The sequence below is a fragment of the Ascaphus truei genome, chromosome 8, assembly GCF_040206685.1.
Source record: "Ascaphus truei isolate aAscTru1 chromosome 8, aAscTru1.hap1, whole genome shotgun sequence".
Classification (NCBI taxonomy): Eukaryota; Metazoa; Chordata; class Amphibia; order Anura; family Ascaphidae; genus Ascaphus; species Ascaphus truei.
The window spans coordinates 96,374,579-96,397,495 of record NC_134490.1 but is presented as its reverse complement, the minus strand read 5'-3'; the positions used below and the strand labels follow the sequence as shown (position 1 = coordinate 96,397,495).

The following is a 22,917-nucleotide window of genomic DNA, read 5'->3' as shown; positions in this document are numbered from 1 at the left end:
TAATTTATATTAGTTTGAAAAGGCTAAGTAAATCTTTTTTGGCTGGATTAGCTAAACCATAAAAGCAATTTTGCTTGTGCTACAAAAGTGAGTAAGACCATTTCAGTGGTTAAGGACCTGTATAATGGAACCTTATTATGTATGTATGTACGGTACAGTATGTACAGTATATCCTTATTTATATAGCGCCATCCTGCTACATAGCGCTTTACAGCTGTAATGCACGTTACATAATATTATAACACATAATGGGAATACACGGTTCAGACATAAAACAATAGGAAAATGAGTCCCTTACCTGAAGAGCTTACAATCTAAGTGATTGTGACACCGTTTAGCCTCTGTTAAAGGTGGAAATTAGAAAGATCATACCAATTTCAATCATTCAGCTACTGTATGTTCTTACCCATTGATACTGCTTTAATGGCTCGATCCGTACAATTAAAAAGAATGCAGTATTGAGTGCACTAAACTATTTTAGAGAATAACTAAAATGATCTGCCTGGTGTAAAGGGCTGCTAGACTCCTCGAAGACCTGAAGATATGTAAAAGCTAACATTTACGTATGCTTTCTTGTGCCAAAAGAGTATTGATTATTGTTCATTACTGTGTTAAGCATCTAAAAAATTATTGCGTGCCTATCCAAATTGCTCTCAGTAAATGGCCAAATTGTACATTGACAGGGGCAATATGTTTGGAATTCCATGTAATCATCTTCACTATACTCTATGTCACTATACCACACTATAAACTATGCCACTATACCACACTACTGTATAAACTATGCCACTATACCACACTATACACTATGTCACTATACCACACTATAAACTATGTCACTATACCACACTATAAACTATGCCACTATACCACACTATACACTATGCCACAATACCACACTATACACTATGTCACTATACCACACTATAAACTATGCCACTATACCACACTATACACTATGCCACTATACCACACTATACAAGAGTGACAAACTCTAATATCGCTTTATCAAATACATTTTAAAAAGTGGCCTAAAGACACTGAAATAGTGTTTACATAATAGACCATGCACTAGAATGTTTGAGACTTTTTTAGGATGATGGTGGATGCTACCAGTTTCTCTGCTGTTTTAGACCGAATATACCGTTTAGGAGCTGAACAGCATAGAATGTTGCTTTTAGAAAATATTTTTTTTTAAATAGAAAGTAAGCTTTGTTCAGTAAAACTAATAACATTTATAAGAAACAATTAAGACAGTGACAGAGAATAATACTCTTCAAATTTTGTTTTGATTTCTGAAACTTGCCTGCAAACAGGACCTTCCTAACAGAGAAGTGAATAAAAAAAATCCTTCTGTCAATAACACATAGCAGTATAGAAAATAGGTCCTAGACAATCATTATTTCCAGAAATATGTTTTATTACTTTACGTAAATGGATCCTGTACCGCGCCACTTTTTCATGTCTTTGCGGTGCCCTTGACTGGGTTTATTTTGATGTTTTACGTAAACATTTATATCGTCTTCATCTGACGTGTTTTGAGCAGCTTTTGATACACGAGTTAACCTTCCTTGCAGAATCCTGTTTAAACCAGGTTCTTGTTGGCTGTAGATCCTACAGCTTTGGAGTGATTACATAAATTATCCTAAATAGAAACCTGACTTGAGCAAAGGACAGGCATTTAAATATCAAACACTTTCCCATTCACTGTCTTCTATTTGTGTCTCATGAATCCACGATTAATTAATTAATTAATTAATTCTGTAATTCTGTAATTATTGTATTTGGTTTTGTAAAATGTCCAAAAGCAACATAAATATTTTATACGAACTTATTGTATAAATAGGGTGACCATATTTGTTTGTCCCGGAAAAAAACCGGAACAAATGTTGCACATTCGCAGTCGCGAATGGCATGCGGCGACTGCACATGCATGAATGGCATGCGGCGACTGCACATGCATGAATGGCGTGCGGCAACTGCACATGCGTGAATACCGATCGGCTGCTGCGCATGTGCAAATGGCGACCGACGAATGCGCATGCACAGTGAGTGTTTGCCGGCCCGGCGTGCGCGATCGCAGCTTGCCGATCGCACAGGCGAACAAGTGCCGATCACGCAGGTGCGGTCACTACAGAGAAAAACCGAGACAGGTGCCAGAAAAGCCGTGACCTTGCATAAATGGTGAAAAAACGGGACCGGTGTCAGAAAAGCCGAGACCCTGCATAAATGGTGAAAAAACGGGACAGGTGCCAGAAAAGCCGGGACCCTGCATAAACGGCGAAAATCCGGGACAGGTGCCAGAAAAGCCGGGACCCGGCATAAACGGCGAAAATCCAGGACAGGTGCCAGAAAAGCCGGGACCCGGCATAAACGGCGAAAATCCAGGACAGGTGCCAGAAAAGCCGGGACCCGGCATAAACGGCGAAAATCCGGGACAGGTGCCAGAAAAGCCGGGACCCGGCATAAACAGCGAAAAACCGGGACAGGTGCCAGAAAAGCCGGGACCCGGCATAAACGGCGAAAAACCGGGACGTCTGGTCATCCTATGTTCAAAGCTTCATGAGGTTGGCTTTAAAATAGCATCAAGAGTCAATAGGAACATGTACATCTTACAGTCATTATTTCTAAATACTGACTGCAGTAGTAAGCAGCATTAGGTAAAGTTAAAAAGAGCAATACGGATGGGGCTAGAAATTGCCTAACGGATATAGATTTAGGCCCTTTATTCACTAAGGGATATAGAGAGAGAAAGGGGGAGCACAGGTTGAAGAATTTGGGGTGTCTGGAGTATCTAATTAGATATTTGTGGGTGTGTTTGAAAGATATAATAAATCACTTACACGGCCTTGTGTAAATGCTCTCACAGCAAGGTTTACTTGTCTTGGTGTTCCCTCGGTCGGTTGCCTTCTTCTTATCAGGACTTGGTTTTCTTTCTGGATATCTTCAGCGGTCCTCGGCTTACAATGAGGATGTCTCCCTCGGAATCAATAGATTAAGACAATGTTTTAGAGGGTGATACAGGCAGTGTTGATAAAATCCAATGATGTATATATATATTTATAAGGCAGTAAATACTGCCAGTACTCACACGGGCTAGTGTGAGTACAATCCTAGGGGAAGGTATCTTTTTATCCAAAGTTGATCTTAGCACGTAGTGATCTATAGATGTATTAGGGGTCTGGTATGTAATGATAAATATGAAAAATGATACTCACACGGCCTTGTGTGAGTGAATGCACATCAAGGTATCTTTATCTTGACAGTCCCCTTTTTCTTCTTTTCCGGTTCTTGCTCTTCTTCCTGATTTTCCTCGGTGGTCTTCAGCTTCCAGTGTGGTAATCCCCCTCGGTGTGAACAAATAGGAAAACAATTGTTAGTGGGGAAACGTCAACATAAATCAGTGGCTACCCACTAGAAGAGCGCGAGCAGATACGTCAAAACAGCAAAATGCTGCAGGCACTCACACGGGCAAGTGTGAGTGTAATCCTAGGGGAAGGTATCTTTTTCTCTTTTGGTGTCTTTAAATCTGGTGCCCTGTAAGGGTAATGGTGGTCTAATATATATAGGTATATAAGAATCAAATTCAAAATGATACTCACACGGCCTTGTGTGAGTAAATGCACATCAGGGTATCTTTGACTTCTTTGTGATACTGATAGTATTGATCTCCAAGTGCCAGTGTAGGTAGAAAACCCCTCCCTGGTGTAGATGTAAAATTGAACACTATCGCGATTTTCATGGGCTACAACAAAATTTATTAAAGAACACTCTAAAAACGGAACATATTTAAAAACAATAGAAAAAATGCATAGAAAGAAAAAGCCAGCCGTCTGAAAGAAATTTGCTCGTGGGTCTCGTGGAGCGCAGCTAACTTGCTCCGCGTCCGGATATAGTGCCGCCTCCTCTCAGATCCACTCCTTGACGGTGGCTGTGCTGGGTCACAATTGCCTAGTGGTCAGAGCCACCGTCTGACCACTAGGCAATTGTGACCCAGCACAGCCACCGTCAAGGAGTGGATCTGAGAGGAGGCGGCACTATATCCGGACGCGGAGCAAGTTAGCTGCGCTCCACGAGACCCACGAGCAAATTTCTTTCAGACGGCTGGCTTTTTCTTTCTATGCATTTTTTCTATTGTTTTTAAATATGTTCCGTTTTTAGAGTGTTCTTTAATAAATTTTGTTGTAGCCCATGAAAATCGCGATAGTGTTCAATTTTACATCTACACCAGGGAGGGGTTTTCTACCTACACTGGCACTTGGAGATCAATACTATCAGTATCACAAAGAAGTCAAAGATACCCTGATGTGCATTTACTCACACAAGGCCGTGTGAGTATCATTTTGAATTTGATTCTTATATACCTATATATATTAGACCACCATTACCCTTACAGGGCACCAGATTTAAAGACACCAAAAGAGAAAAAGATACCTTCCCCTAGGATTACACTCACACTTGCCCGTGTGAGTGCCTGCAGCATTTTGCTGTTTTGACGTATCTGCTCGCGCTCTTCTAGTGGGTAGCCACTGATTTATGTTGACGTTTCCCCACTAACAATTGTTTTCCTATTTGTTCACACCGAGGGGGATTACCACACTGGAAGCTGAAGACCACCGAGGAAAATCAGGAAGAAGAGCAAGAACCGGAAAAGAAGAAAAAGGGGACTGTCAAGATAAAGATACCTTGATGTGCATTCACTCACACAAGGCCGTGTGAGTATCATTTTTCATATTTATCATTACATACCAGACCCCTAATACATCTATAGATCACTACGTGCTAAGATCAACTTTGGATAAAAAGATACCTTCCCCTAGGATTGTACTCACACTAGCCCGTGTGAGTACTGGCAGTATTTACTGCCTTATAAATATATATATACATCATTGGATTTTATCAACACTGCCTGTATCACCCTCTAAAACATTGTCTTAATCTATTGATTCCGAGGGAGACATCCTCATTGTAAGCCGAGGACCGCTGAAGATATCCAGAAAGAAAACCAAGTCCTGATAAGAAGAAGGCAACCGACCGAGGGAACACCAAGACAAGTAAACCTTGCTGTGAGAGCATTTACACAAGGCCGTGTAAGTGATTTATTATATCTTTCAAACACACCCACAAATATCTAATTAGATACTCCAGACACCCCAAATTCTTCAACCTGTGCTCCCCCTTTCTCTCTCTATATCCCTGTACTAATAAGGATCCTGGATAAGGACCCTATTGGGGTCTGAGCCATAGGACAAGAAGACGAACCAGAGGGGACCTTTGTTTATAAGGTTGTAAATTCCATTGTTACATTGACCCTGTTCTTAAGAACTTAATCAGGGAGCGCCCGGGCTTTTCTTTGTTCCTTTATTCACTAAGCAGAGAACACGAAGGAATGGCGTTACACAGCAAAATGTTTGATCCCTGACTGGACTGAAAGCGAAAGCGTAAAAATTATTTTATTGGCACATACAGTACAAAAGAGGGTAAATGCACTCTAATGTATTTTGTGCCTAATCTGGCGCTCTATCAAGGACTGACAAAGTACCTGATTGGGCGCGAAACGTGATAGAGTGCATTTACCCTCTTTTTTTCCAAATACTGTATGTGCCAATAAAGTAATTTTTTAGATTTCGTTCGTGGTCCAGCCTATGAAGAAACATTATTGCTATGCACCGCCATTCTCTGCTTTCAGTGTTGCGGCAGGAGCACGCTAACAGACCATCTCAGCTTGGACCGTGTGAGTACGTCATAAGTCTTCCATGTACAAGTGATTTCCAAAGACTAAATTTTGGATTTTTAGTGCATTCACACGGTTGAATAAAAATACAGACTTTTATAGGGGTAGGGACATTCAACATTGCAGTGGAATCACTGCGTTTGTGGACGACTCTCCATGTGCTATGCCATAACACGCCTTCTGGAGCAGGAAGACAATTTATGGCTTATTCAAATGAATGGATGTTCTGGCACCGGAAGGTGTCTTTTGCAATGGCACTGCTTGGTAAATATTGCCTTAAATCTAGTAATCCATTTTAGTGAGTCTGTTCTAAATTAGTCCACTTTTTTTTTTAAAGTGCCAGCTCAGAATTGGGGTTAAGTAGTTTGTGTGAAGTATATCAAAGAAAAAAAATACATTCCAACACCAATATTAAATGACAAAGTTGGTTCAATCCCTTCCACTCTAACACAAAAGTGTATATTTTCCAAAGAGCTTCAACGGTATTTCTCCTGTTCCTGCAGGGCCCTTTCTTGGCCCTTGCGAATTGGGAGGATGTTGCTGCCTGGGAAAATTGCCAACGAGTCGCACTGTACCATGATCCCTTAATTCATTTTCCAAACGAAAGGACAATGATTTGTCAAAAAACGAAACACATTCAGAAAGAGCACAGGAACCTCCAACGCATTTCACTGCGAATCTGTTGGTCCTTTCTCATGGAGGTCAGACATGGCCACAATACAATGACAGATGATGTATGGTGGAAGTAGCGCCGACTGCGCACGCGTGAAATTTTTTCCTGTTTTTTGTCAGGACAAATCTGATCATCCTAATATTAGTGGACAAAGATAAGACTAAATCAGCGGTGCGCAAACTCCCTGCACTGCGCCCCCCTACTCTCCTCCTCAGTTGCACCCCCCCCCTCACGTCTAATGTTGCATCAAATGACGCTGCGGGGTCATATGACATCATGTGACCAGCGGCGTCATTTGACGTCATGTCTTTATGGCAACGGGCATCATTTGACGCCACATTGTCATAGAGACGCATGACTTGAGCCGGGTAAGTAAGTTTACAGAGGCCTCGCGTTCTCAACACAGGGCCTCTGTAAATGTTGCGCCTCCCCCCCCACCCCCGAAAAGTCTTACGCCGTCCCTGGCGGGGGTGCGCCCCCCAGTTTGCGCACGCTAGATTAAATTGCAGAAGAGGGCTTTTAAAATCTCGCACGTACACTTAAAGTTAACTTGTGAGTTAAGTCATTGTTTTCCTGTGTATTGGAATGTATTTACTTGATTTGATACACAGCTATGCTGTTTTTGCCCACAAGTGTTTTGGGTTCATTGAATGATAATTGTGCAGTGATGTACTACTGTATGTATTAGAGCCGTGGTTATCATCCTTTTCCCCCCTTAGGCTGCGCCTATAGTGCCGGTGACAGCGACGTTGCGTCAAAACAAATGCATTGCGGCCGTCGTGTGCGCTTATAGTAAGCGCAACGCGACGGCTTGTTCGCGATTGGTGGAAGTCATCTCAATTTGATTTTTTCCAGCGACCGCAGCCTGACGTCGCCGTCGCAGGCACTATAAGTGTGGCCTAAACAAGGCCCAAAGCGTCACGCTGACCGCGGTTCTGTCTCCGTGGAAAAAGTTTACGAGACTTACCTTGAAGAGCAGTCCTCCTCCGGCAGTGTAATTTGTTCGTCACCATGACAACATGACACTACAGGAGGCGGGCCACTCTGGAGAAGTTAGGATCCCCTCCCCACACCTCTCACTTTAGGTGAGAAGTGGTCTTACTGGTCCTGGGCCCCGTGCTCCCTCCTCCAGCTCCTCCTCAGTTCGGGCAAAAGTATGATCGTGTTGCCGACAGGAGTGGGGCCCCCAATGGCACAGGGCCTCAAAGCGACCCCCTTGCTCTAAGGCTGGCGCTATTTATAATGTTCAGTTGCACAGGTATCCCTACAAAAGTCGGCACCTAAACCAACAAAAAAATGAATACAGATTACAGTCAGAAGTCGGCCCCATAAGCAGGATATTGGCTGATTGATCACAGGAGAAGGGATCGATCGACACCTTAGGTAATTATTTCTCATTAAAGCTAGTCACATGCGGCATATAGTAAAACAGAACAAAAAAAGTTGGATGCAGAGGTGCTGCTTTAAAGAGAAAGGCTCAGCAAGTATTCAGCGACGCCTCTGCATGCTAAGGCTAAGGCCCCGCTGCACGCGCCCGCATGGACGCCTTGCTTGCCGGCGGCACGTGCAAGTCAATGCACCTTGATTTGCGGTCTGCAGCTAACTTTTTCCGGCACGGGGGGGCGTGGCCAAAACGGGTCAGTGGGCGGGACCATGACAAAGGGGTGGGGCCACAACACCGGCTCAGACCTCTTCAATCGGCATCAGCAGCAAACCCCCTCAACATATGTGTATGTCACTAATAGCTACAGTACATGTCCTGGCAGTGAGTGTGCCTGTATATGTGTAGCACCTGGATATACTGGGCAACCACAAAAAAAATTGATTTAACAGCTTTGGGAGCATTTTTTAGTGGCAGGGGCGTGGCCAAAACGGAGGGGGGGTAATGTGCGAGAAACGCAACTTAAATGTATTATTTCTATAAGTGCAATCTAACATTTTCACACACACACCACCCCCCTCGCCAGATACAAGACGGAGGAGCTCTTCACATCACAGAGCCCCAGCGCTCAGACCTCCGTCCCAAGCCGCGTCCCTCCCGTAGCTCCAGACAGCTCCTCCCCTCCTCCCCTCCTCATTGGCTCCCTGCCACACCACGTGACGCATCGCCGCTTGGGATCACAATCCTATTTCATCCTCTGCTGGCTGACGCGTCACAGTGTGTAGTGAGCCTTGCAGTGAGGAGGGACTGGGACCGGCTCCGGAGGATACGGTGAGTAGCACGCACGCGGCCGGACGCACCGCCGGACGCAGCGAGACCCAAGCCTTAGTATCAGAGTGCAGTCATTTCAAATATACTGTAAGACAATTCTTCTTCATTGAGCCTAAAATCCACAGCTCCTTCGTGAGCTTGAAGAAACGGATTTCTGATCCAGTCATCTATTTCATGGAAGTAGTGCTTGATCTTTTCCTGTAATATTTGAAGGTGTTCACCAATCGGTTGTATACACTGGCGACACACTTTATTCGAGCTCGGCTAGTCCCACGAATTCGGGTATCCGGGTGTATTGAGGTTTGTGACTGTTTTCTGCCCGAGTATATTGGGTTATTTTCCAGACAGGGATTGAAGCATTTTATTCCCGCTGGCTGCAATACTGCACAGTATATATATATATATATATATATATACTGCATTACAATTCATGAATTTATGCCATCTGGTAGACACGCGAAGCATTGCAGCCTATTAAATCCTAATCATTATCATTTAACAGATCAGCCGCCCGTCAACCAGGCATGAACCCAGGCTGGGAAGGCAAACGCAACGGGGCTTGTCAGAGGTGAGGAGCGGCGCATTCCAGGTATCTGCCAGGTACATACTGGGTATTTGCTCGAATAAAGTGTGTCGGTGCAGTAATTTCCTACATGTTTGATTCAGCTCTTCAAAGAGGAAAGGTTTCTATATTTTCTTCAAGTACTGTACATGCTTTCTCCATGACTACCTTCTCTTTGAGTGTACACATTTTGTCTAAGGATGTTAGGATTTTCTCATTTCTCCCTTGCACGTTAATGTTCACTTTGTTTATTAGTTGGAAAATATCAGCCCTATATGACAATTTAGCACACCACAGATCACTGCTCAGTTTAGTACAGAATTCTGCTTTCTGCTTAAGTTTGAAAAAAGCTAGCATTTCCTGTCTAATTTCATGCACGCATGAAAGCTTGCACGCTCTTGATAAAGCCACCTTATAATAGTGTACAATATTGGGCACAAATGCTGACTGATCCGCCATAATTTTTTTAAACTGTACACATATATAGGTCATGTTTGCATAATCAGTGATTTTAATTATCCAGATATGTAGAACTAATAACAAATATTCAAGTCCGGGAACATTTGGGTAACAGTGATCATCATAACATGGTCTCATTTGAAATAAATTATCAAACACCATATTTCTTGGGTTCAACAAAGACTTTAAACTTTAGAAAGGCAGATTTTAATAAACTGATAACAAATCTACAAGGAATAAATTGGGATGATGTTTTTGCAGGAAATATTTGGAAGATAAATGGTCAGTCTTTAAAACATTGTTAGAAAAGCACACTTATCAGTGTATACCCTTGGGTAATAAGTATAAAAGAAACAAGTCTAAACCAATGTGGCTAAATAAACAGGTAGGGGAGGAAATGGACAAGAAGAGGAAGGTGTTTAGATTCTTGAAGTCAAAAGGGACGGAGGCATCATATCAGAATTATAAGGAATGTAACAAAAATTGCAAAAGGGCAATCAAATTAGCAAAAATGGATAATGAAAAAAGAATTGCAATAGAAAGTTAGAGCAACCGTAAAAAAGTTCTTTAAGTACCTTAATAACAAAAAAATAGAAAATAAAATATAGGACCCTTTCAGTGTAAGATGAGCTGGGAAATTATTGGAGATAAGGAAAAAGGAGAGGTATTAAACAAATTATTTGCCTCAGGGAAGAATCAATTTCAATAGTAGTGCCGCAGAAGGAAGCCACAATCTCTATATTAATGAACAATTGGTTTACTGAGGAAGAAGTTCATAGGCGACTTGATACAATTAAAGATGTCCAAAATAATCAGCGCACCTCGTTTCATAGGAAGAAAAAGAAAAAAGAAAAAGAGCACAGTAGTGAAGCGAGTTCACAACACAATGCTTGTATCTGTAAATGGTGAGATATGCACTTACATTTCAGTGCCTGTCTCAGACATGTAAAGGTAACTTTAAGCGTCCTCACCACCATGAAGTCATCACAATTTTCAAAGAACTTCTTTTTCAAAATTCTGTTTTATGTAACATATCAGGAATGTGGTTTCATATAACAAGTTTAAAACATGGGCACAGAGCAGTTCATGATGTTCCGCAACCTCCGGTGTCCGCGACAGTCACTTGCCGAACTGATCGGCGTTCTATGTCACTTCCGGTTCCTGGTGCTTCAGTGAAACTGGTCCTCCCGGCAACCCTGATGGGATACATCTAAGAGTTCTCAAGGAGTTCAGTAGTAGCCAAACCATTACATTTAATATTCAAGGACTCCATTTCCACAGGCTCAGTACCACAAGATTGGCGCAAAGCAGATGTGGTGCCTAAATTTAAAAAGGGAGCTACAGTAGATCACAACCGGGGAATTACAGACCTGTAAACCTGACTTCAATAGTTATTAAGCTACTTGAAGGTTTGTATGGGATAATACTCCAGAATACCTATTGGAAAACAAAATTATTAGTAATAGTAAGCAGGGATTTATAAAGGATAGGTCATGGCAAACTAACATTATTAGTTTCTGTGAGGAGGTAAGTAGGAATTTAGACCAGGGTAATGCAGTTGATGTGGTCTACTTAGATTTTGCAAAGGTTTTTGATACAGTTCCACACAAGAGGTTGATGTACAAAATAAAGCAAATTTGACTCCGTAAAAATATTTGCACCTGGATTGAAAACTGGTTGAAGGACAGACAACATTGAGTTGTAATAAATGGAACTTTTCCCGGTTGGGCTAAAGTTGTAAGTGGAGTACCTCAGGGATCGGTACTGGGACCCGTGCTTTTTAACTTGTTTATTAATGACCTTGAGGTTGGCATCAAGAGCAAAGTCTCCATCTTTGCTGATGACACCAAATTGTGTACAGTAGTTGAATCAGAACTGGATGTAATTTGTCTCCAGAAGGACTTAGATAGATGAGAAACTTGGGCAGTTAAATGGCAGATGAGGTTTAATACAGATAAATGTAAGGTTATGCATTTGGGAAGCAAGAATAAACAGGAGACCTACAAATTAAATGGGGATAAATTAGGGGAAACCATGCTTGTAGACAGCATGCATAGCAATAGTGCCCAAATTTCATGCAGTAGCTGCAAAGGCAAACAAGATCTTATCTTACATTAAACGGGCATGGAAGGGAAGGGAATGTAAAGGGAAGTAAACATAATTATGCCCCTTTATAAAGCGTTAGTAAAACCACACCTTGAATATGGAGTACAATTTTGGGCACCACTCCATAGAAAATACATTATGGAACTAAAGAAAGTGAAGAGAAGAGCCACCAAATTAATAAAGGGGAAGGCTAATCTGATTTATGAGGAGAGGCTAGCTAAACTAGATTTATTTACGTTAGAAAAGAGGCGTCTAAGAGCGGATATGATAACTATGTACAAATATATTCGAGGACAATAAAAGGAGCTTTCAAAATAACTATTAATCCCAAAGGCAGTACAAAGGACATTTGGTAATCCCTTAAGGTTCAAGGAAAGGACATTTCACCAGCAACAAAGGAAATGGTTCTTTACAGTAAGAGCAGTTAACATGTGGAATTCATTAACCATGGAGACAGGGATGGCACATACAATGGATATGTTCAAAAAAGGTTGGACATAATTTTTGAAAGGAAAGCTATACAGGGTTATACCAAATAAGTAAACCTGGGAAGGATGCTGATCTAGGGAGTAATCTGATTGCCAATATTTGGAGTCAGGAAGGAATTTATTTTTCACCTTATGAGATATTATTAGATGATATTTTGCTTTGTTTTTTTGTTTGCCTTCCTCTGGATCAATATACCTGTACTCTAAATACAAATATAGGATAAAGTATCTGTTGTCTGAATTTAGCATAGGTTTAACTTGATGAATGTATGTCTTTTTTCACCCTCGTCTACTATGTAACTATGTAACGTGATTTCAGTCTAATCCTTATATTATTCACCATTTTTATTAAGTCATGCAGGACATGTCATGTCCCACTATTTTAGCAATTAAAGCTTCTCAATGAAGAATGAAATGTGAGGTTAGGATGTCTGGATTTTGATGCTTGACAATTGGAATTTTTTTAAAAACTTATATTTTAATTGACATTTTCAAACATAGATAGGAAGGGTAGGGATACACAAAAAAAAGAAGTTTGATGGGAAAGGGGGGCGGAGGGAAACAACCATTTTATATCAGAATTCTTACAGTCAAAAATAATCACATTACATGTCCAACAACTTTGTATAAAAAAAAGAAGTTCGACACTCATCACTCCCGAACCCTGTTTCCTTCTTGGATCATTCCTCGATCCAACATACTGTACCAGGGGTCTCAAACCCTGTCATACTTTCTTGTATGATTTAGAAATGAAGTGAGTTTTTCCATTAGTTGGACTTCATTTACCCTTCTAATAACCTCTCTTCTAGAGGGCTTGCGTGTCTTTTTCCACGCTGCAGCTATAGTGCATCTAACCGGCGTTAAATTTGTATAAGGATTCACATTCACCATAGGTTTGGCTAGAATAATTAAGGTTGGGTCTAGCGGGATCTTAATATCCATATCATCTTCTATTAACTTTCAAAACTGTCTTCCAGTATGTCTGGATTACTGGACAATACCACCAGATGTGCGCCAGATCTCCTATCTGTCCACATTCCCACCAGCATCAGAGGCCTCCGGGAACATCTGCTTTAGTCTTTTGGAGGGTGTCTAGTCCCATTCTTAATCATTATCAGATTCCCCTCCCCACCTGGGATCTTCAGAGTTGCTGTTGGCGACATATAGAGGGCATGGACAGCCTGTAGCTAAGATTTTACAAAAAAAATGTAAAATCCGTATTAAGCAACGAAATTGGTCTATAGCATATAGCATAACATAAAGGATCCTTTCCCTCTTTTGGAATCACCACTATATTGGCCTTCGTCATCTGGGGGGGATTTGTTTTCCGCTAAGAAAACAATTAAATAAGTCTAACAGACAAGGCCCTACAATTCCTATAGTACAAATTTGAAAAACCATCTGGACCCGGGCCTTCGATGGCTTCAATGAGTCAACCGCCCACCCAATGCTCTAATTGAGTTATCTTTGCATTGAAAATGTTGTGGTCATCCTCTGTCAATTTTGGGAGGTTACAATCTTAAATAATCTTCGATCTGAGTCAGACCAGGGATTTTAGTATTCGGGATTGAGTTATCTAGGTTGTATAGTTCTGTATAAAGTTTACTCACCATTTGAGGGATTATACAGTATATTACTTCTCCCCCTTTTATCTTAATAGCGGGAATTGATGCCTCTAAGCTTATTTGCCGGTCTGTCTTATCTCCCTTATCATAGTATGTTTACTTAGTCCACTTAAGGTCCTTCTCTACATCCTCCAGTTGTAACCTCTTGAGTTCCTCCCTTGCCTGGCTAAGAATTGTATAGATTTTCCAAGACAGGTTTTTTTTTTAATGTGTTCTTTCCAACGTTACAATTTTATCTGTTAAATATTTTTGCTTTTACATTTTCATTTTCATTCTCTTTCTGTAAGATGCTATTGAAATAAACTGTCCTCTATTCATGGCTTTATGTGCCTCCCATAATATTGCTGTAGATTCTACAGACCCATTATTAGTTTGGAACTAGTTTTTGTGTGAGTCTCCAATTTGTGAGTTAATTTCCCGGTGATTTAGTAACGATTCATTCATCCTCCAATGGAATGATTGAATCCTGACGAATGGGCGGTCAAACAAAATCGCAACCGGAGCATGGTCCGACCACGTAATAGGCCCTATACTTCCAAAATGTTTAGGGTTACAAGTATATTATCTATTCTTGAGTACGAGTCGTGAGGGGGGCGAGTAAAAATAATAATCTCTCTGTCCTTTATGCGAGCGACGCCAGGCATCGAGCAGACCAAAATCTTTAATTAGTAAAATAAAGTTCTTCGCTACCATATATGTTAGTGCAGAGTGTGGCTGCCGTGGATGTGTGGATTTGTCCAAATCCGGGTCCGGTACTAATTTAAAATCTCCTCCAAAAATCATAGAATGTTCTCCGCTATCCCCAATAGACTCCAATGTTTCCCTTAAAAAATCAATTTGTTCCTCGTTAGGTGCATATACATTCACTTGTGTGATATGTAGGCCTGAAAGAAGTCCATGAACCACAAGGGACTTCCCACCTTGGTCTCTCTTAACCTCCAATATCTGGAACGGGATATCATGTTATATCAAAATCGCGACACCCCTTTTTTTACTGGAATAAGATGTATATAATGCTAAAGGATATATCCCGCTGAAAGTGTTCGGGGGCTCTTGGGTGTCAAAGTGCGTCTCTTGTAGAAAAACAATATCTGCTTTCAGTTTCCTAAATTCTTTAAGGGCCAATCTATGCTTAGCATTACTATTTAAGCCCTTAACATTCTGAGAGATTAACTTCAGTGGCGTTTCACTAGCCATTCCCAGTTACGTATCTCTCTATCCCTCGTGAAAGTTGTGTTTTAAAAATGTTAACGGTTGTAATAGACAACTGGGAAAAAGGGTAAAAAAGGGGGAGGGAAATTTCCCATACTGGGAAATTGGAGAAAAACAAAACAACAAACAAAAATTACATTGAAAAATAAGATGAGTGTATCCAGCCACTCATCCCAATTTTGTGGCCTTTAAAAAGCAGGTCAATGCCTGCCAATTTTAAAACCCTTAATCATATACAGCTTGCTATATAATAATATAGAACAGTTGGAGAGAAGGAAAGGTAAACAACATGGGAAACAATATACATCGCACTTTATATTTCTCATTTTAAACATTCAATAATTGTTAAGATTCATTTCAGAAGCAGGGGCTGCTATTGTCCTTTAGTAGAAATGTAATGTCCGTTATATCTGTAGCTTGATTACCAGTGTGGCGCGCAACCCCTCAAATGAACCATCTCTTTCGAGTCTTTGGGCCAGGGCCCACTCACCCACTGCCTGGCCCCTCAGTCCATACGTTTCCCAGCTCTGTGCAAATATTAATTTTATAGATACCACGAGGTGGCTTCTCCCCTCGACAGAGATAGCCTATCACCTAAGCAGAAGGAAGGTGACCCCGAATCAGACAGAGCCATACATAAAATGGAACCTAAAAGATATAAGGGAGAAAAAAAACACAGAGAGAAAACAAAGAAAGAAGAGAAAAAACAAAAGCTGCGGATCCAACGTCAATTTCTTTGGACCGCCATGGATCGCCGACGCGATTGCCAGCAAGACCACCGTGGGCTCATACTGAAACTTCCAAAGCTTTGGGTGGACAACAAAAAGGAGCTCAGCAGAGCTCTCTGAAGAACGTAGCAGGTCCTGGCTCTGACCTCTTCAGGCTTTTGCCCCCTCGGCTGATTGCTCATCCTCGAAATAGCCATCTTGAGATCTTTGCTGCTGACCCGACCTATCCTTAGGGCCCAGTCTTAGCGCTGAGAGAAAATATGCAGATTCCTCAGGATAGCGGATCGAAACCTGTTTCCCTCCGTGGCTCCGTGGAACGGGAAGCCCCATCGATAGAGAATCCCCTTTTCCTGGAGTATCGCTGTCACCGGTCGCAGTCCTCTTCGCCTTTCTATAGTAAATCTGTACAGGTCCTGGAAGATCTGAATAGGAGCGTTTTCGAAATTCTTTGATCCTTTATTTCTGCAGCTCTTTATAATCCTATCCCTAGTTGCGTATTGATGAAGCCTCAATACCACAACTCTGCTTCTTCTGGGGTCATCATATCTCGGGCCCAACACTCTATGAGCTCTGTCCATTAACATTTCACTGTCTTGTAGTTGGGGTCAATTGACAAGAAGAGTCTCTTAATATATGGCTGCAGGGCTTCCACGGACACCGTCTCAGGAATATGGTGAATTCGTAAATTCTGCCTCCGCTCCCTATTCTCCAAATCATCCTTACTGCCTCTCATGGCTCTGACCTCTTCATTGAGACCCAGGACCTAGACGTCCGTATTTACCTGATTTTGTAAGGTAACGTCCATCTTGTTTTTCAGCTCTGTGGTTCTTTTAGACAGTAAACAACTTCTGCTTTAAACTCTAACACTGCTTTGTCCAGTGATACCTGGAACCCATAGGAAAAAACAGACAAGTGCGCACAAGAATACTAACTAAATAAAAAAGTGTTGATGTGATAAAAAAAAATAATATCAAATACACCCAACCACGTGATAAAAGTGTATAAGGTACATACATACTGTATACCAATGTAGATGAGCATCTGCTGCTGTGATAAAAGGGCAGCCCAAGGCCCTAGGATCTAGTAACAACAAAACAAACAAAGCGCACAACTCTCATCGTGAAAAATGTAATAAACAGTGTTTATATATAAGGTGTTTCAAGGTTAAGCGTACATCATGAATGATTTAATCAGGCATAGAGAGCCACAATGTGGCCCTCTATGCCTGATTAAATCATTCATGATGTACACTTAACCTTGAAACACCTTATATATAAACACTGTTTATTACATTTTTCACGATGAGTGTTGTGCGCTTTGTTTGTTTTGTTGATACCTGGAACCCAGCTTGCAGTTCCTAGAGCAAAACCTGAAGGTCCTGCTTGGTGAGTGCAATATCTCTCCCCACTGTGCCACTCACCCATTCCTTTGAAACTTTCTGCCCCCCAGCCGTGTCCCTGTGCCTCTCTGCCGGCTCCTAGTCTCTCTCTCCTTCCTGTGTTGATTCCAATGGCGCGCGCTCCTGTGTGCGCGCCTCGGCGCCATCTTTCTTTTTCTCTGCCGACATGGAGGGTCCCCGGCCGAATCGAGGCAAATCTGGGGCCTTGGCTTTCCGGGGTCATCTCCTGATGTTCCCCCGCCTGCTGCTGTGGTTTTTAGATCAAAACGAGGTGCCGATAGGAGGCTCTATTGAAATCTAGCGGGTGGGATGCACGGAGCTTTATTAGCACAAGTGCATGCGCCCTGACGTCGCGAGCACGCCTCCGACAATTGCTATTTTATGCTCCTTTTAATGAACCTTTCATTGAATGAGCACCATCAGCACATATATCAACACACCAAATACATAGGAAAATTATTAATTCCAAATAATAATTAAGTGTCTGAAATATATCCTCTTTCTAAAAGCTCTTTGTCAAATAGTGGAAGGATAATTTTTTGCTGTAATCATCATCAACAAATCTGATGTCTGATCAAAGCTGGGCCTTCCCACTGTTTTCAGTGGCTTCGTCAATTTGCATGGTGAGGATGTCCACATTTTTTTTCTGTGCTAATTGATCTTCAAGACATGAACACCTTGATAAAGGGTTCACGGCCCGAAACGCATAGGTGTGTTGCTTGTGGAGCTATCTAGGGGCTATGTTTGATCCTATCATGGAATAAATCACTTTATTTTACTTGTGAGCCTCCTCCTGCTTTTGTGGCAGTGCGCTGCCGTTTTCTGCAATTTGTTCCTGTTCATCTCCTTGGTGGATCTGCACGCTGTTTGGAAACCGCAATAGGACTGCACTGAAGGACCTGGGAGTTAAACAGTGAGTTTTCCCTGTGGGTTTATGCATTTATCAGCTTTATATGGGACATTCTATATACTATATATGTGTGCCAGTGAGCACTAGGTACTAGTCCCTTATTCCTTGTAAGGGCTGCTGTACTAATACCCAAGATACAGTGGACTGGTCCATGCGGACACACATACATCTATGGGATCTAATCTGCTGATCCGACCAATATCTATGTTTCATTGAATGAGCACCATCAGCACATGTACCAACACACTAAATACATACAGTATGAAAATGATTAATTCTAAATATTAATTAAGTGTCTGAAATATATCCTCTTTGTCAAATACAGTGGCGGCCGCCACTAGTGCCCTAGTGCGGCCGTAGCGGTGCAACTCTGATAACCGCGGGCAGATGCAGTATGTTTTTTTTTTCCGGAGTGTATTGCGGTATTTTAGCGCTCGTAATATTAGCATTTTATTAGCTCTGTCTGCAATATTACAATACCGTCTAAAAACTCAGGGGGGCGTTTGCGAGCTGGTGTCTTCGAAGTCTAATACTTTAGCAGTTCAACCTACGTCAGTACACAGTCTGCGTGTGCGCGCGCAGTAATTGTAAATTTGCATATTTATACATGTATTTGCAGTGCTGTATGTCTCATTTGAACATTGTTGAAACGCATAGGCGTGTGCTGTAACAGTATCACATTTCGGCATATACAGCGCTCTCCCCTCGCTCGCCCCCGCACACACACAGGATAATTTACTGCACTGCAGTATTTCAACTTCTTATCTTATCTACAGTACAGTACACCGCTCCCACACCATTCCTTTGAATGTGTGTCTTCTGGTTTCAATCACATTCCCGCTTGATAGCTGATGATTACTGCGCATGCGTCTGTAAGTTCACCACTGCTTGCTTTCGAAGTTCAAGAGTGAGTGACCAAAAAAAAAAAATTCTCCTCATTTTTTATTTTCTCCACAAGCCTGCCTAAACCATCTTGATATTACGATTTTCAATCTGTGCTGTAGCTTTTGACTGCGACACTGCGTTTGACTGCACATGGTTGATTTGTGTGCTTTTTATGTATTTGGGGGTGTAGTGATCAAATTATTATGATGACCTGCCTTTTGAAAATATGCCATTTCTTTGAACTGCAGTACAGCTAATCCTTCATGCAGCTATACCCTGTACCCCCCTCCCCCACGCACACACACAAGGCTCGCTCAAGGTGCTGCTACTTTAAACCCTTCAGTGGGTCCGCACACTTGAATAACGTCTATTATCGGTTAACGCACCAGATTCTGCGTTAATGGTCATTGACTTGAATGGTAGTAGTTCTGGATCGGGTGCATTTACTCAGAACAGACCTTATTAATTAACGCCACTAGTGCACCCCACATCAGAGTGCTCCTCACACACACTTTGTGCCACATCAGAGTGCTCCCCACACACACACTTGGTGCCACATCAGAGTGCTCCCCACACACACACTTGGTGCCACATCAGAGTGCTCCCCACACACACACTTGGCGCCACATCAGAGTGCTCCCCACACACACACTTGGCACCACATCAGAGTGCTCCCCACACACACTTTGTGCCACATAAGAGTGCTCCCCACACACACTTTGTGCCACATCAGAGTGCTCCCCACACACACACTTGGCGCCACATCAGAGTGCTCCCCACACACACACTTGGCGCCACATCAGAGGGCTCCCCACACACACACTTGGCGCCACATCAGAGGGCTCCCCACACACACACTTGGCGCCACATCAGAGTGCTCCCCACACACACACTTGGCGCTACATCAGAGGGCTCCCCACACACACACTTGGCGCCACATCAGAGGGCTCCCCACACACACACTTGGCGCCACACCAGAGTGCTCCGCACACACACTTGGCGCCACATCAGAGTGCTCCCCACACACACACTTGGCGCCACATCAGAGTGCTCCCCACACACACTTGGCGCCACATCAGAGTGCTCCCCACACACACTTTGTGCCACATCAGAGTGGTCCCCACACACACACTTGGCGCCACATCAGAGTGGTCCCCACACACACACTTGGCGCCACATCAGAGTGCTCCCCACACACACTTTGTGCCACATCAGAGTGCTCCCCACACACACACTTGGCGCCACATCAGAGTGCTCTCCACACACACTTTGTGCCACATCAGAGTGCTCCCCACACACACACTTGACGCCACATCAGAGTGCTCCCCACACACACTTGACGCCACATCAGAGGGCTCCCCACACACACTTGACGCCACATCAGAGTGCTCCCCACACACACTTGACGCCACATCAGAGTGCTCCCCACTCACACTTAGCACCACATCAATGTGCTTCCTCCCCTCGCCACAACTCTGATTAAATCATATAACTATTAAATATGCTGTACAGTACATTAATACACATAATAAACACAAATACATTTGTTATGCTCGTTTTTTTACCGTACTTGTATCTCGCGGCTCTGCTGCACAAGCCCCGCCTCCACACTCTGTTACAGTCAATGCCGCTCTCAGTTATGGCACTAGATGTTAGTTGACATCAATGTCATGGTGGTTTTTTTTAATTCACCCTCCCCAGCCCGGACAGCCTCCATGAGCACACTCCTCCCTACCTTCTCCAGTAAACAAATAGGGAAACCCCCCCGGCACCCTTTTAGGACACCCACAGCACCCCAGGGTGCCACGGAACAACCTGTGTATTAGAGTGTCTGGTAACTCTTTATTCATAACTTGCCTGTTAAGATCTCCTACTATATTCTGCATATATCTTACCAGTCCATTTGATGAAAATTACATTCATTTTCTTCTTTGTTTCCTTGTTTTCTTTTTTGGTGTGTACCATTTTTTTTTTTTCATTTTTAGCTCTGTGCGTTATTTTGTGCGCCAACCTGTGTTATTAGGAGTAATACTGTCTGCTACATCTGTATACACTTACAATGAAGCTATGCTACTTAAATGTATTTTTAATGTTGAATACTTTAAATAAGGTATTGTCCGTTACCTGTTGTTAAATTTCTGTCTTCATTACCTATTCTGTTTAATCCACATTTTAGTTGGGGCAGTACTGCACCTTTAATACATAGGACCATACAGTATGTACTAAGCTGTCTACTGCTGTAAGACATCTTCCACCAACTGAAAGAGCTGGAAGGTGTCTAATGCTGTAGCATGGCTTGGTAAATGCAGACCATAGTCCTATTAGGAGCTGCTGAAATGCCACAAATATTCTCAAAGTTGTTCTGTGCACATTAAAACATGTTCAAAATAGCCATTCACCCAGATAAGCATCAGGTGATGCTTAGTAAATCTGTCACTTCATATCTGGCAGAGTTTTTTTGGTTCTAACAAAAAGGGTAACTCCTCTTATTGACACTCCCCAAAGCACATTTCAATATATTCCCCCCCCCACCCCCCCCAGGTGGGAAGCAGGGAGTCTCCAGAGCTGAAATCAATGTCCGAAGACCCCCTATTCCAAACCTAGAAAAAATAAGAGGTGAAGCCACTTTAACAGTGATAGTATACTAGTTACTAAGTGTAATCATGTTTTTTTTTCAAGGTGCGAAGTTGAAACACACTCCCTACATGAGGACCAAACTGTCTGTTCCAAGCTCAGGTGAGTCACGCACTATAATCATTTTCAATGATGCACATGGAAGTATGGAGAACCAGTACTTTTATTTATATATGTACAGTTTTTTTTTTTTTTAAAGTCTCCGTGTTCATAGAACAAACATAAGTACAACTTTTTAAAAACTACAGTCTAAGGACCTTTGCTCAGTTTGTAAAATTGCCTTTTCCATGACCTTTAATGAACAAAAGGTTACTTTGGATTTCGGTTCAGCTGATATTTCCTCCGAAAAATGTAATATGGCTCCTGGCAATATCATTGCCAGGGAGATAAGGAGTAACAATAATGTTACTTTGGCACATAACATGCTCCTTTTTGACCGACCCTGGTCTATGTGATCTTTATGTTCTTGAAAGGGGACTGGGGACACAATAGCCGCAGGACCTTAAGGTGATAAGACAGTAAAGGAGAACAGGGTCATAATTCGGGAGACTTGCAGAACCAGCTCATGTAAAAACTGTTTTTTTTGCTGCTTTACAATTGAGGCGGATATGTATGAAGTTCGCAAACTGGCGCATTGCTGCAAAAACGGTTGAAAATGCCATCATTTTGACTGTGTTACTTTGCATTGATGCTTTGATCTAGGTGTGCTCCATTGAGTATTTTGGGGAGTGGCTATAGTAGGAGTTAGAGGATTAGATTGTCACTTTAATATTATAAAGAGATGTACAGTATAAAAATGTGCCTGTGTAAGTGGTGCAGTTTTCCTGTCTGCGTTTAATAAATCATATTTTATTTAATTGTTTTTCCATAGTATACACGAGGGGGGTGGGGGGGGGAATAAGGGGTACATAAAGAAAGAAAGCGTAGGGGTGAGGGGGGAGGCAGCAATTCCACAGTCTTTACATGTATTTGCTTGCATTTACAATCACAAGTCAACCAGCGCTGCCAAATTGTGAGTCTTAGTGCTATTGTCTCTAAGCAGACTAGTCTGTATTACCATGCGGTAATTAAACCAGATCTTATATTTTATAAGAGCCCGCTACTTTTTGATGGCACTTTAATCTATACTGGCATAACATTCTTAGATGGATTCAGGAGTGTTTATTACAGCATTTAAAAAATAATCTTGCTGTTGATATATTGAGATTAACAGAGAGCTCAAAACCTCTACCCATGCAACAAAAGGCATCATTAATCCTAAAAATCATTCAATGCCTTAGGAGTGCTGCT

The 22,917-nt window shown here is 42.2% G+C and overlaps 1 protein-coding gene across 3 annotated transcripts in view; it reads left to right on the top strand.

The window, feature by feature from the left end:
* The window catches only part of FAM13C (family with sequence similarity 13 member C), a 507,877-nt gene that overhangs the window by 295,839 nt on the left and 189,121 nt on the right, over positions 1-22,917 (top strand). For all 3 annotated transcript variants that reach the window (XM_075612947.1, XM_075612948.1, XM_075612946.1), the window contains exon 6: positions 21,673-21,729. In XM_075612947.1, the coding sequence (XP_075469062.1) occupies positions 21,673-21,729 (57 nt within the window). The remainder of the gene's footprint in view (positions 1-21,672; positions 21,730-22,917) is intronic.